The sequence below is a fragment of the Lactuca sativa genome, chromosome 2 (genome assembly GCF_002870075.4).
Source record: "Lactuca sativa cultivar Salinas chromosome 2, Lsat_Salinas_v11, whole genome shotgun sequence".
Classification (NCBI taxonomy): Eukaryota; Viridiplantae; Streptophyta; class Magnoliopsida; order Asterales; family Asteraceae; genus Lactuca; species Lactuca sativa.
Window position 1 is genome coordinate 155,720,341 of NC_056624.2, and position 14,268 is coordinate 155,734,608.

Consider the following 14,268-nt stretch of genomic DNA (forward strand, 5'->3'; position numbering starts at 1 on the left):
GATATGAAACCACAAACTATGGTTTTGTAGAATTTGGATTCTTCTTATTACCAAAGATAAACATAATCAACATTATCTCGTTTTCCCTAAGACATCAATAAAAAGATACTATTAATTCGATATTTATTTAGTATTTGTTTTAACTTAACAATATGTATTGTGTATTTGTCTTATAATATTGGATTATTTTTATGTTATTTTATTTTTCGCAACTACTTTATCCGTTAGTGTTTATCAAAAGTTATCATTGAATTATGTCATCGACATATTTGCTACGTTTCTAGCTAGTCCAACAAACACAACATTATTATTTAACTTTCTATTTGAGACATGTCTAATGATATCTCAATCTTATTTTATAAACCATATCTACAATCTAGTTTTTTTTTATAAGCGTATATCTTATGAATATAGATAGAAGTATGAGAAAGGAAAGTATCCGATCTGAAAATAAAACCAAAAACTAAAAATCTTGCACAAGAAAAGTACATAAATATGACCGTTGGAAAAAACCCTATTGCTTATTTCGACAACCTTAAGCCAGGAATCCTGTCTCTTTTGCCTCCATTAGTTCTCCTCAATCTGTCGATTAGCGTAGTGCACCATTTTACCCACAATTTTTACAACCCCAAGGTTAAAAAGGTGAAACACCCCTACAAGCTAACGGCTACCATTTTACATGCCATTAAATCCATCTTAATTATCAGCCGTTGGATCTTCTGACACCCACTTTTGTCTCTCTCTTTCTCTTTAATATATAAACCCCTAATTCTTCTTAGTCTTACAGTTTCCCACTCTCTTCCACTACTTTCTTTGTTTTTGCCTTCTGGGTCTGTTTCATTATGTTGAAGTTTTGCGATTTCAGAGGGTTTCAATCCATGAAACTTCTGATGATGGTTGTGTTATCGATCTTCCTTCTTGTTTCTGGTGATGAAGGTAAGCAACTTTCAAGATTACTTTATGTTCATTACTTCATGTTGTGTTTTGTGGGGTTTTTGTTTGAGTGCATGAAGTATTAGGTGTTTAATGACATATTACTTCCATATTTGCGTGTTAATGATTGTTTATTGTCCCTTAAATGGCTAGGATTAGCAAATAAAAAATGGGGAAAAAATAGAAGTTTTATTCTTTGCCTTCCATTAAGTATTTATCTTGTGTTTATCTATTTTACTAATTTTCTTTTTTGAAGTTTTTATTTTTAATTTATTTAGTAGATAACTAAAAAACACAACAATACAAAAATTGATTTGGAAGTTAATGTAAATATAGATCTACCATTTATTGTCTCATTGACGATATGAGTGCTACGTCATGTGAGGTCCATGTGGAATAATATTATTCTTGGTGTTCCATCTTTCAACTTCAACGAAGGTATTTTGATTAATAAATAATTTTCTCTAGCCGGAAAAAGTAATATATGTTAATGTATTAATGTAATTTATGTACTCTATCATCTTGTTCATTGTTTGTTTTTATAATATTATATCACTTTCTTTATTGTTTTTTGTAATACTATATTTTTAGTTTTTTTTTTTTAATTAAAAATCGGTGTTATATTAATGCGTTTTGTATTTAAATGATTCATTTTTGTAATTAACTAACAAAAATATGTCGTATTTTCCCCATATTTGAATTAAATTTGATATTAAAATGAAAATACCATTCTTGTCTTGGTACTAGCCAAAGGTCAAATTTTTGGGAATTATGAAACGAACCAGTCCATATTGTTACCGCTTTAGTAAGCATACCACGTGGCATATCACATATGTGCACCATTTTAATTATTTTTTTAATTATTTTTTTCCGAATATAATTTATGATTTTTAAATTTTTACATGCAAATAAAATATGTAAGCTTTGTCATGTTTACAGATGCATTCATCGGAGTGAACATCGGAACTGATCTTTCCGACATGCCACACCCAACTCAGGTCGTCGCCCTCCTCAAATCACAACAAATCCGTCACGTCCGTTTATACGACGCCGATCGAGGGATGCTCACCGCCCTCGCCAACACCGGAATCAAAGTCGTCGTCACCATCCCCAACGACCAACTCCTCGGAATCGGCCAATCCAACTCCACCGCCGCCCATTGGGTATCCCAAAACATCGTCGCTCATTACCCCGCCACCAACATCACCACCATCTGCGTCGGCTCCGAGGTCTTCAACAACCTCCCAAACGTCGCCCCTGTTCTTGTCACAGCCCTCAAATTCATCCACGGCGCTCTCGTAGCATCAAATCTCGACCGTCAGATCAAAGTATCAACCCCCATCGCATCCACTATCATCCTCGATTCCTTCCCGCCATCACAAGCTTTCTTCAACCATTCATGGAGTCCGGTAATGGCGCCGCTTCTGAAATTCCTCCAGTCCACCGGATCTTCTCTTATGCTTAACATATACCCGTATTACGATTACATGAACTCAAACGGAGTAATACCTTTGGATTACGCTTTATTCAAACCATTGCCGGCGAACAAGGAAGCGGTGGACGCGAACACCCTTTTACACTACACCAACGTCTTTGACGCCTCGGTGGACGCCGCCTACTACGCCATGGCTTCCCTGAACGTCACGAATGTTCCAGTTCTTGTAACAGAGTCCGGTTGGCCATCAAAAGGCGATCCAAACGAACCAGATGCCACTTCAGACAACGCAAACACCTACAACAGTAATTTAATCAAACATGTCTTGAATCAAACTGGAACCCCAAAGCATCCTGGGATTCCGGTGAGTACTTACATCTACGAGCTATACAACGAAGACATTAAAGAAGGGTCGGTTTCAGAGAAGAATTGGGGACTTTTTGATGCGAATGGAAAACCGATTTATACTCTACAGTTGACGAATTCGGGTCCGACTTTTGCCAATAATACTGGGAATCTGAGTCATTGTGTGGCCATGGAAGGTGCTGATAAGAAAATGTTGCAGGCGGCGTTGGACTGGGCTTGTGGGCCGGGGAAGGTGAACTGTTCGGCGTTGTTGCAGGGGCAACCGTGCTATGAACCGGATAACGTGGTGTCACATGCGAACTTTGCTTTTGATGCTTATTATCATATGATGGGTAGAGGTGAAGGGACTTGTGATTTTAATGGCGTTGCAACGTTGACATCCACTGATCCAAGTAAGGGTCGAAATCGAAATTATTATCTGTTCTTTGTTAATTACTCTGTTTCGAGGTACTGAAATCAGCTCTTTGGGTGTTGTTGCAGGTCATGGTTCTTGTCAGCTTTTTGGAAATGGTGGTATGAATGGGACGAGTTTGAACAGCACCATAGCTGATTTTAATTCTACAAGCTCCTCCGCAGGTGGCGGCGGCTATGGTGGTGCTGGTGTTTTGATGAAGGTTGTATTTGTATTGGCCGTGGTGGTGTTGTGATTGATTGTGAGAGAGATGTTATTGGTCCGGTTCAGGTGGAGGAGAATTCTTCCGATTTTGGTGGTTTTTGTGTGGACCGGAGGGGTGGTTTTGTACAAAAGGAGAATGATGGAGGGTTAGTTTTAGAATGCCATTTTTTTGTTGTAACTTTTAATTGGAGCTGTTGTTGTTATTGTTGGACTTGGGGGGTCTCAAATTGAATGAGATTTTAGGCTGGTAATCATTCTTTTTGATTATTTACTCCTTTTTTTTTAATTATAAATGATTCATTGAATTCATGCAAAATTGTAAGCCTTTGTGGTGAATATGCTTCAAAGAAATTGGTTATTTTTTAGAGGACTACAACATAGAAAACTAGACTTGACAAATTTAGTATTGAATTCTAGGTTTAAAACAAGACTTGACAAATTTAGTATTGAATTCTAGTTTCGTGAATCGTTTTCGACATGATTTTTGACTTCTAGTTTCCAAATGAAGTATTGTCTTCTAGTTTCGTGAATTTCAACATGATTTGACTTCTAGTTCAACCCACTATGGCGTATTGATGCCATAAAACCCCTTCAACAATGTCTTCTACACATTGTGTACAATGCATTTAACAACGCTCCCGGTGGCATGCTAAGAAGAGAGAGATGTTATTTTAACCCAAAATTTTAAATTGTCATTTTAACGTATCACACCAACATGACAGTGACTTGGTTGTCAAAAAAATGACTTGGTTGTCAAAAAGAATGAGGTGACAAAAAAATGACTTGGTTGTCAAAAAGAATGAGGTGACATGATGGCAAGCATGATTTCAATCATTTCACCCTAAGAGATACCAATTTTTTTCAAGTTATTCCAAACCACGGTAAGCAATATGATAGGTGGTGTCTGTATTACGTGGATGGAGGTTGAGGTTTTTCGTTTATTTTATGCAGATGACTTGTGTCCCTGGGAGGTGGAGAATGCTAGAAAGATTATTTGGATCATTAGATGTTTCTTTCTCGTGTTTGGGTTGAAAACCAATTTATTAAAAAGTACGTTGATTGAGGTTGGAGTGCTTGATTCCTTGGGTTAGGATGTTGATTTGCTTGTTTATTGGTTGTCAGGCTTTTCCCTGCATATTACGTGTATGGGTGTCGTGGTTGGTCGTTGTATGTCTCGGATCTCTTCCTAGTCAAAGCTCATGGATCGGCCGTAAACTCTCTAATGGGTCTCCATTTGAGGCTTAAAGGCAAGGTGTCTTAAGTGGTTAAGTGTTCCAAGGCTTAAACAAGAAGCTAGGTGAGTTTAAGGTCCAAGAATGACCCTATTTTGTTTGGAAAGCCAAGTCTCTTTCTATCGATGGTTGCCTTGTTTTATTGAAGTTCGTTCTCAGGTCAATTGGGATGTATCATATGTCTTTCTTCTTGGTTCGTACTTCAGTCCAGAGTTCATTATATACTCTTAAAGCTATATTTTTTAAGGAGTTGATATAGGAGAAAGACGCATGGATCGGTTTTTGCTTTAGACCTCCATAAGGTTGGTTCGGTTGCCATTAGGCATTCTTTTGGTTGGGTGGTTGATTCTCTTAGGAAGAATCCGAGGAGTGGTGTGGAAGAGTCTTAATGGGAGACATTCCTTTAGTTGATGCATATATGTAGATTGGTGATTGAGCACACAGATTGCGTTGGTCTTTAGATCTCACATATTGTTTTACAGTTGTGTCGGGTCATGACTTTCTTGATAGAGGTACGCTTCCTAGCGGGGGAGTGTGAGATTAAATGGAATTCCTGGATCTGCATCAATTTGAACATCCTTCTTTGGCGTGTCATGTTGCTCAATATTCCTATGCGCGAAAGACTTTCTGCTAGAGGGATTCTTGTCGCCTCGATTATGTGTCTAGTGTGTTTGATTGTGGTAGAGACTATTGATCATTTCTTCGTGTGGTGCTCCAGTTTGGTTGGTGTTTGGCATCGGATTGCCATATGGTGGGGAGTTCAGCTTCCTATGTCTATTGTGTTGCATTCGTTCGTTTCTTGGACTGATTCGACTCGCTTGATTATAGGTCAGAGGAAGGTGTTTGATGCAGTTGTGGTTATAGCTATCTGGGTCATTTGGAATTTTAGGGATTCTATGTAAATTTCTCAAGTTTTAAATAAATGTTTATGTTAGGCCATTACGCTAAGCGTAATGGATAGTTGCGTTAAGTGTAACTCATTTAATTTGATTGTGGATTTCATCTTGTACGTTGGGCGTACGTATGAGTACACCTAGCGTACTCATGCATAGTGTGGAACCCTAAATTTTAGGGTTTGGACCCTATTTAAGCACCTTATTACCTCAAGGCCTCTCTTGTCACCAACCTCCATTATCCCAAAGCAATCCCCTCGAAACCCTAGTCCCATTTGAGAGAGAGTTGAGCCTTTTGAATGATCTAGTGTGTTTTTGGTGCATATTGAATAAGAAAGAGCTTATTGGAGAAGTATTGGTTGGTTTGAAGCATGTAGATCCATACCTTATTCATATTGATCATCCTTTTGGAGGTATAAAGTCTCAACATTGATGATTCATTTCTTAGATCTAGTTAGCTTAGGTTTTTTGGCATATTTTGGTCCTATGGGTTGATTCATGTGAGTAAAAGCTACTCCAGAAGCATATGTTATCATTCCTTGATGTTTATGAGGCCCTTAATGTCTAAAAATTGTAGCTTGATGACCTTGGTTCATCCATGCATGAGTTGATGTTCATAAAATGAAAATAGAATGTTAGAAATTGGTTTTGGGCTTCTTTGAGCCATGCGAAGCCATCAAGCTGACGACTTTATCGGTTGAGGCACTCCCAAGAGCAATATATATGATTTGGACGTTTAGACTTTAGGTATCGCCTAATATGGAATTTGGGCTTCAGGGGAATATGTTGGGCGTAACCTCTGGGTACGCTCAGTGTAGCGTGTTCAGCCCCAACTTCCTTTGTAACGCCCGTGTTTCTGGCTAAGCATTAGTATGATGATGTAATAGTTAGGGTCAACAATTGTAACCTATTTTGAAGCAATGAAGAATAATTATTTGAGTATTATGTGATTTATGTGCAATATACGAGCTTATAACGATGTATTAAAATAATAATAAAAATATGCGTCAAAAAAAAATAATAGATAGACCCAATATCTATGAAGAATGTTGATGTAGTCGTAACAAAGATTTCAGGGATATAAGGAAAGCTGAAATCTGACTTATAACAAAGACGTTATGACCCGTCGAAGTTTTGCAACAAATCCGGCACGACGTTGTGCGTCGTAAAAAGTGAGTTTGCGATAAAATATTTTTTAGCCTTAACAATCTAAACAAAAGTCGTGGTATACATTAAACCGAGAGCGTGCATATAGAGAACATCCGAATTTGACTTCGTTAGAGGTAGTTATGATTTTTCTAAGATTTGACATAACATTATGCAGCCCAGAAATCGAATTTTAGATCGGTCGATTTTTAGCCGACACAATCTAAATGAGAATCAAAGATCTCGTTAATAGAAGTTCAACGATATAAAGACAGACGAAAACGGACGTCAGATGACAAAGTTATGATTTTTTAATGGACTTTATCTTTCTATCCTATTAAAATATAACTTCAAAAATAAAGTCAAAATTAGTCGACGGAATCTAATCGAAAGTTGTAGATCAAGTCGCTACCTGTGCGTTGATATAAAGAACGTCAAAAACGGAGCTCGTATGCGAAAGTTACGGAATTTATAAGTTAATTAAATTATGGGTTAGATGCGAGTCTGACACGTGGCAAGATTTGGACCCTTCCTTTCTCTCCACGGCTTCGCACCGGATTGCGACACTTGTCCCGCGTACTCCCAACGTACTCGGAAGTTACGCGCCACATACTCCCATTTCTCAGCCTATAAACAGAGGCACAAATCTTCCATTTTTCTCACACCTTTCCATTATTTCTCTCTCGAATACCCCTTCCCTATCTCTTCCCAAGTGTTAGAGGTGAAGCCTGGAGTGCCAGAAGACTCTGAGAAGAAGAGCTTTTGGCTTAGAAGTTCTACCCCTGCAAAGCCCGACTCCTAGCTAAACTCCATTGTAAATGAGTTATGCTTATCCTACTTTAAGTATAACTTATGTTTAAGTTCATTATCATTATTATGAACCTATAAACAATATATGTGTTAAGTATTATAAATTATACAAAGTGTTGTTATAATACTATTTAACTACTCACGGTACGAAGAATCCGGTTTGAAGGCTCGCATAGGGTTGTTGGATTTCAGAATAGCTTAAATGCCAAAAGGGTCATGCCCTCCGGTGTTTCATGTCTGGCCCCTGTCTGTACATAGTAGTTGAAAAGTATTATAATACAAGAAAAACAATATCGCTTGTAGACCTTGAGTTAATGATAAATCTAAACTAATAATTACCCGCAATAAATATTATACTAAAATCAAGTGATAATGATACTAGGTTTCGTCGAAGGAAAATAAAATTATTAGAAGCGAAGCGCTGCCTGAGTTTGGAGTCATCACTTTAACAAGTGAGTGCATAATTGCTTTCATCTTACACATAGATGTGAAGTATTTAATATAAATTACATGCTATGTGTGAATATTATTTGTGTTCTTGATATTTATGTTGGATGAACAAAATATACATGTTTTATTCGATTTAAACTGTATATGTATTTTATACCTATAATTATGATGGGTAGATGATATAGATGATGAAATAAATAATGAGAGGCCTCAATGTTTAAGCTGATTTAGTCATCTAGCAGAGTATATATAACAACCACATACTATTCTAGACAGTCTAGTGGAACACTGGCAGGCTCGCAACCTGTAGGTGTTTGTGAACAATGTGTTCACCGGTGTACTCCATCCCCTCATGGTTGCCTTACTGACATATATTGCTGAGGAATCTCGTATGCATTATTGTCATCCTGATGATGATCATTAGGCTAGGTCCCTTGAATTAGAAGTTTTAGGGACAGAAAGTGAGGATAACGGGAATGGGTAATCGGGTTGAATGATTTGATAGAATTAAATAAAATTAATTATTGTGGGTTGAAAACCCTATGCGTTCACCAGGATCCCAAGTCTGACCTACTCAGTTTCTTGTATTACAGGTAGCGGCAATAGAGCACAGGAGTGATGATCTGATGAGAGATCAATGAATTATAGGTCATTAGAATAATATATGTTGTAAGGCTTGTACCATTTCTGTTTATGCTTATGTTCTGTATTGGCAATGACATCCTAACATTTTTAATATAATGAAAACATATTTTTTCGGAAATGCTTTGATAATTTTCTTATCGTATTTTTTGGAACAAATTCCGCAACATATTTCTTCAAAATGATAATTTGATTTTCAAATAAAGCATAAACAAATCGGTTTTTTCTGTCTGTGAAATTGGGGATGTCACAGTTAGTATCAGAGCATTAGTTTAAGAAAACTAGGAACTTGTAGGATTTCTAGACTTAAAAACTTAGAATGTTAAGCGATGATTGTGAGATAAGTGTCTGCTATATATAGACTCAAGCACTAGCTTATTTTAGGGAAGATGCCTAAATTGCTCTCAGGTGGTAAATGATTTATGTTATAGTTATAAAATGCCTTACATTTGATCGGATCTATGATCTATTGCCGACCGTGTGACATCCCCATTTTCACGGTCAGAAAAAACCGATTTTGTTTATGCTTTATAAAAATCAGAGTACTTCTTTTAATAAAAATGTTGCGGAATTTGTTCCCAGAAAAACATGATAAATACGTTATTAAAACATTTTCGAATAAACGTATTTTATTCATTTTAAAACGTTTGGGATGTCATCGTTAATACATAAACATAAGCATAAACAGAACTTACATTTATTTACACTAGTGATTTACATCTCTTTAAATCTCTCAGTGTAATGTGACTTCATATCAACACCTGTGATATAAATAAACTGAATGGGTCAGGTTGGGAAACCTGGTGAGTACATAGGGTTTTCAACCCACAATAATATAATTATTATGTTTAAACAATCAAACAATCAACCCAATTACGCATCCCCATTATCTTCTTTACTCTTAAGGATTTATCCTAAGAGTCATCTATCATGCATTCGTTTATCCTGAAGTCCCTTACTTCCAGGGTTATAGGACTGACACTAAATCCACAGCTGCCAATGCGCATTCGTAAAGCACTAATTCCATAGCTGCTATAGTTTATTCATCGGGTACTAAATCCATAGCTACCAATGTTTATCTAATAGGTACTAAGTCCATAGCTACCAATTCCTAACAGGTACTAAACCCATAGCTACTAGTGTTTGTCCAATAGGCACTAAGTCCATAGTTGTCGAGGTTATTTATTAGGCACCAAGTCTATAGCTGCCTATGTTTACTCACGTCATCTTTTATCTCTCATCATTCATCTACCCATGTCATACCCAACATATTCGTATATATAAAATACGTATATAGTTTAAATCATTTAAAACATGTATAAAATGTTCATCTAACATAGACAACAAGTATTCAGATAATATGCACACATAGCACGTAGTTTATATAAAATATTTCATATCTATGTGTAAGATGAAAGTAACTATGCACTCACTTGATAAGTTGGCGAGTCGGCACTCGGACAACACTTCGTTACTCTTAAATCAATTATCCCTTGACGAAACCTAGTATCATTACCACTAGAGTTTAGCTTAACGTTTGACGAGACTAATTTAATAGTCTAGCTATTATTTTTATTATATAAGCGTTAAAAAATACTTATATAACCCATAATAATAGCCCAAACACTCCTTATAAGGTCCTAATAACATTACTATATTGTAACATAAGCTATACTAAATATAAGATAGGTACAGCTCACTTACAGCGGATTTTCTCGAAAACCGGGCTTCGATGGAGCAGCGTTCCCGAGCCGAAAGACTCTTTTCTCGGGACTCCAGGAGCCTCAGGGCTTCCTTCGGGTGCTAGGGGGTTTACCTAGGCTTCAGGGGGGGGGGGGGGGGTTGGGAGGCTAGAGAGAGAAACTAGAGAGAGAAAGTGAGTTTGGGAGGTGTGAAGAAGAGGCTAGACCCGGCACATCTATTTATAGTGAAAATATCTGATGGAATCGCCGAGTAGGGGGACCTACTCGCCAAGTTGGTGCATGTGGTGGCCTTCTGGTGGTGCCATGTGTCCAATTCTGGTGGTGCCACGTCACCCCCTATCGCGTATCAGCCTTCAAACTTAGAAAAATCATAACTCTCGCATACGAGCTCCGTTTTTGACGTTCTTTTTTTCAACACGTAGGTAAAATCAAGATCTACAACTTTCATTTAGACTCCGTCGGCTAGTTCTCGACCGATATCAAATTTAACAGTAGGAGGTGATTAACTGCTAAATGACCACGAAGAATTCATAACTCCTTCATACGGACTCCGTTTTCGTCTATCTTTTTACCGTTGAGTTCCTATTAATGAGATATTCAACTCTCATTTAGGTCGCATAAGCCAAAAACTGCTCGAACTAAAATTCGAGTTTCGGGATCGTGCACTGCTAAGCCGAATCTTAGAAAAATCATAACTTCTTCATATAAAGTCAGATTTGGGCGTTCTTTTTATGGATTTTCTCGGTTTAACATATTCTACAACTTTCTTTTAGATCACTAAGGCTAAAAAGTCCTCCATTGTAAATTCACTATTTGCGCCTCCCGGTGTCGTGCCGGTTTTGCCGTAAAACTTCGGCGGGTCATAACTTCTTCGTTATAACTCGGATTTCGACGTTCTTTATATGTACGGAAACCTTGAGACATATTCTACAACTTGGTTGAGATTATTTATTATAAATAATCTTTTGCCAAAAAGTCATTTTCGACCCCTATTATCTCTAAATTGACTAGCCCGGATCTACGGGTGTTACAGACCGGATCTGGAAACTTTATGTGTTTAGATCTCTAAACATTCAACTACGATATTAGAACTTGCCTGTAACTTTTCGGAGTGACAAAGAGGATTTAAATGTATACCGTAAATAAAGATCTAAATTCATTTACTTTGGTGTATAGATCAACATGGCAAGAACCCGAAGTGGGCTTGGAAACGCTAATGGAAATGCTAATGTTAATCAACAGCCTGTGATTGAGCGTACACTAAAGGTAGCAGCTGCACCCGAACCAATCACGATAGCAGGACTACAAGAAATGACTCAAATGATGTTGGATCATCATATGGGAGAAACAAGGTGTCTACTTCAACAGAATAGGGATGAACCTACTGTGCCTGTTGAACAACCTGAGCCGAACGAGAGACAATCAGAAGAAGGAAAATGTAGTAGAATCGTTAACCAAGCTGGACCGCCAGTAGTTAGAAAAAATAACCAAGATGAAGGGATTGAAATGAACGAATGAAAGTATAAAGACTTCACGACTTGCAAACCATCAACTTTTACTGGGAAAGAAGATTTAATCATAGTTATGAACTAGATCTCTGAAATGGAGCTAGCTTTCATAACGTGTGATTGCAAGGGCAAGCTACAAACCACTTATGCAATGCATCAGTTTAGAAGTGGTGTTGTTCGCTGGTGGATAACTTTGGGAAAGACCATAAGCCCCAACGAGCCACTATAACTGACATTGGCAGAGTTCTTGGTACAATTTAAATGCAGGTTCTGCTTAGCCCAAGACATGCTAGAACTAGAAAACCAGTTTATGACGTTGAAGGAGGGCAACATGTCCATTTACGGGTATACCAATGCCTTCACAAACAAGATGGAGTTTTCTTTGCGCATCATCCCTGACGAGCTAACGAAAGTCGATAAGTATACGAAGAGACTACCATGGGCGTATGTTGTTCCAGTACGCCAGACACCTACTCTCGAGGCAGCTATCTGGGTTGCTAAGTCTGTGGAAGAGATGATCAATAGTAGAGCCGCCAACAAGGTCGCAGTAGGTGAGAAGAGGAAGTTTTAAGGATCTTCAAGGTCCAACAAAAAGAGCAAATTCTTGAAGTATGGTTTGAAGAAATTCGGACGAGGAGGATGTGAAGAAAGATGGTGCGATAAGTGCAAAAAGAAACACTTTTGAAAATATGGTGAGGATGAGACTTGTCTCAAATGTGAAAAGCATGTGCATTACACCAATGAGTGCACATTCAACAAGAATATGTGTTTTAGATGTAATGAAGAATGACATCTTTCTACAGACTGCACAAAGAAGAAAAAGGCGACAATGCCTAATGTTCTGCCGAGGCCAAAGGCAAGAGCATTTCAGATGACCCTGGAAGCAGCAAGGGATGGAGCAGAATGCCGCTTCAGGTACCTTTCTTGAAAATGGATTTTCTGCCAATATATTGTTTGACTCTAGAGCAAATTACTCCTTTATATTGCATAAATTTGGTGGAAGACTAACATTTCCTGTAGATAAACTTGATAATTCTCTAGTTGTAGAAGTTGCCAGTGGCAAACTCGTACCTGTTAGCGATTGCATTAAAAACATCATCATCGACTTGAATAAGAATAAATTCCACGAGGAGTTGTTGCCCATTGAGTTTAATGGTTTCGACATCATACTGGAAATTGATTGACTTAGTGCAAACGATGTCGTGATACTATGCAGGAAGAAGATGGTGAGAGTAAACCCACCTGGAAAAGCATCGTTTATGGTGTATGGGGACAAACATAGAGTGAATTCTAGAATCATTTCCCAGATGAAAGCCAGAAAGTGTTTGTCCAAAGGATGCACATCATACTTGGCATTTGTAATCGATGCAAAGAAGAAGAAGAAGAAGAAGAAGAAGAAGAAGATACACAGAATTCCAGTGGTGTGGGACTATCCAGAGTCTTTCCTAAAGATCTTCATGGATTTCCCCCTGATAGACAAGTAGAGTTTCGAATAGACTTGTTTCCATGATCGACACCAATAGCAAAAGCACCATACCGGATAGCACCAACAGAGATGAAGGAGCTTACGATGCAACTTTAGGAGTTATTGGACAACGGTTTCATTATACCTAGTTCATCACCCTATGGAGCTCCAATGTTATTCGTGACGAAGAAGGATGACGTTCATAGACTATAGAGATCTGAACAAGACCACAGTGAAAAACAAGTATCCATTGCCAAGGATTGATGATCTATTCGATCAGTTGCAAGGTTCGAGCTATTTCTCAAAAATCGATCTTAGATCAAGATATCATTAGCTGAAAGTGAGAGCAAGATATTGAGAAGACTGCATTCAAAACGAGATACATACACTATGAGTTTTTAGTTATGTCGTTCGGTCTAACCAATGCTCCAACATCATTTATGGATTTGATGAATAAGGTTTGTAAATCGTTCCTTGATAAATCTATGATAGTGTTCACAGATGACATTCTGATTTACTCAAAGAGCCAGCAGGAGCGTGGTAAGCAGCTATGAGAAGTATTAGAAGTTTTGAAGAAGGAGAAGTTGTACGCAAAGTTCTCCAAATGTGATTTTTGGATTCGATAAGTCTAATTCTTGGGTGATGTGTTTAACCAAGATGGAATAATGGTTGACCCAACAAATATTGAAGTTGTGATGAAATGGGACCGACTAAAAAGCCCATTGAGATCCAAATCTTTTTAGAATTTGTCGGATATTACCGAAGGTTTGTCCAATGATTTTCTTCAATAGTTGCTCCACTAACATCTTTGACCTATAAAGGAGCTACATATATACGAAGTGAGAAAACATGAAGAAACATTCGAGAAATTAAAGAAGAAGATGTGTGAAGCACCAATTATTTCTTTACATGACGGAGTTAAAGATTTCGCAGTCTATAACGATGCATTTGGAATTGGGTTAGGTTGTTTTCTGACCCAAAGAGATAAAGTGATACCATATGCATGTCGACAATTGAAAGAGCATGAGAAGAACTACCCCACTCACGATCTGGAGTTGGCAGCGGTAGT

General features: G+C 37.7%; 1 protein-coding gene across 1 annotated transcript; it reads left to right on the forward strand.

Annotated features, from left to right (window-relative positions):
- Nucleotides 1-775: 775 nt before the first annotated feature.
- On the forward strand, nucleotides 776-3,601 carry LOC111883437 (glucan endo-1,3-beta-glucosidase 2). The gene is made up of 3 exons (XM_023879769.3): nucleotides 776-936; nucleotides 1,873-3,126; nucleotides 3,215-3,601. The coding sequence occupies exons 1-3, from the start codon at nucleotides 843-845 to the stop codon at nucleotides 3,379-3,381; spliced, it is 1,515 nt and encodes a 504-aa protein (XP_023735537.1). The 5' UTR covers nucleotides 776-842; the 3' UTR covers nucleotides 3,382-3,601.
- Nucleotides 3,602-14,268: the final 10,667 nt, after the last annotated feature.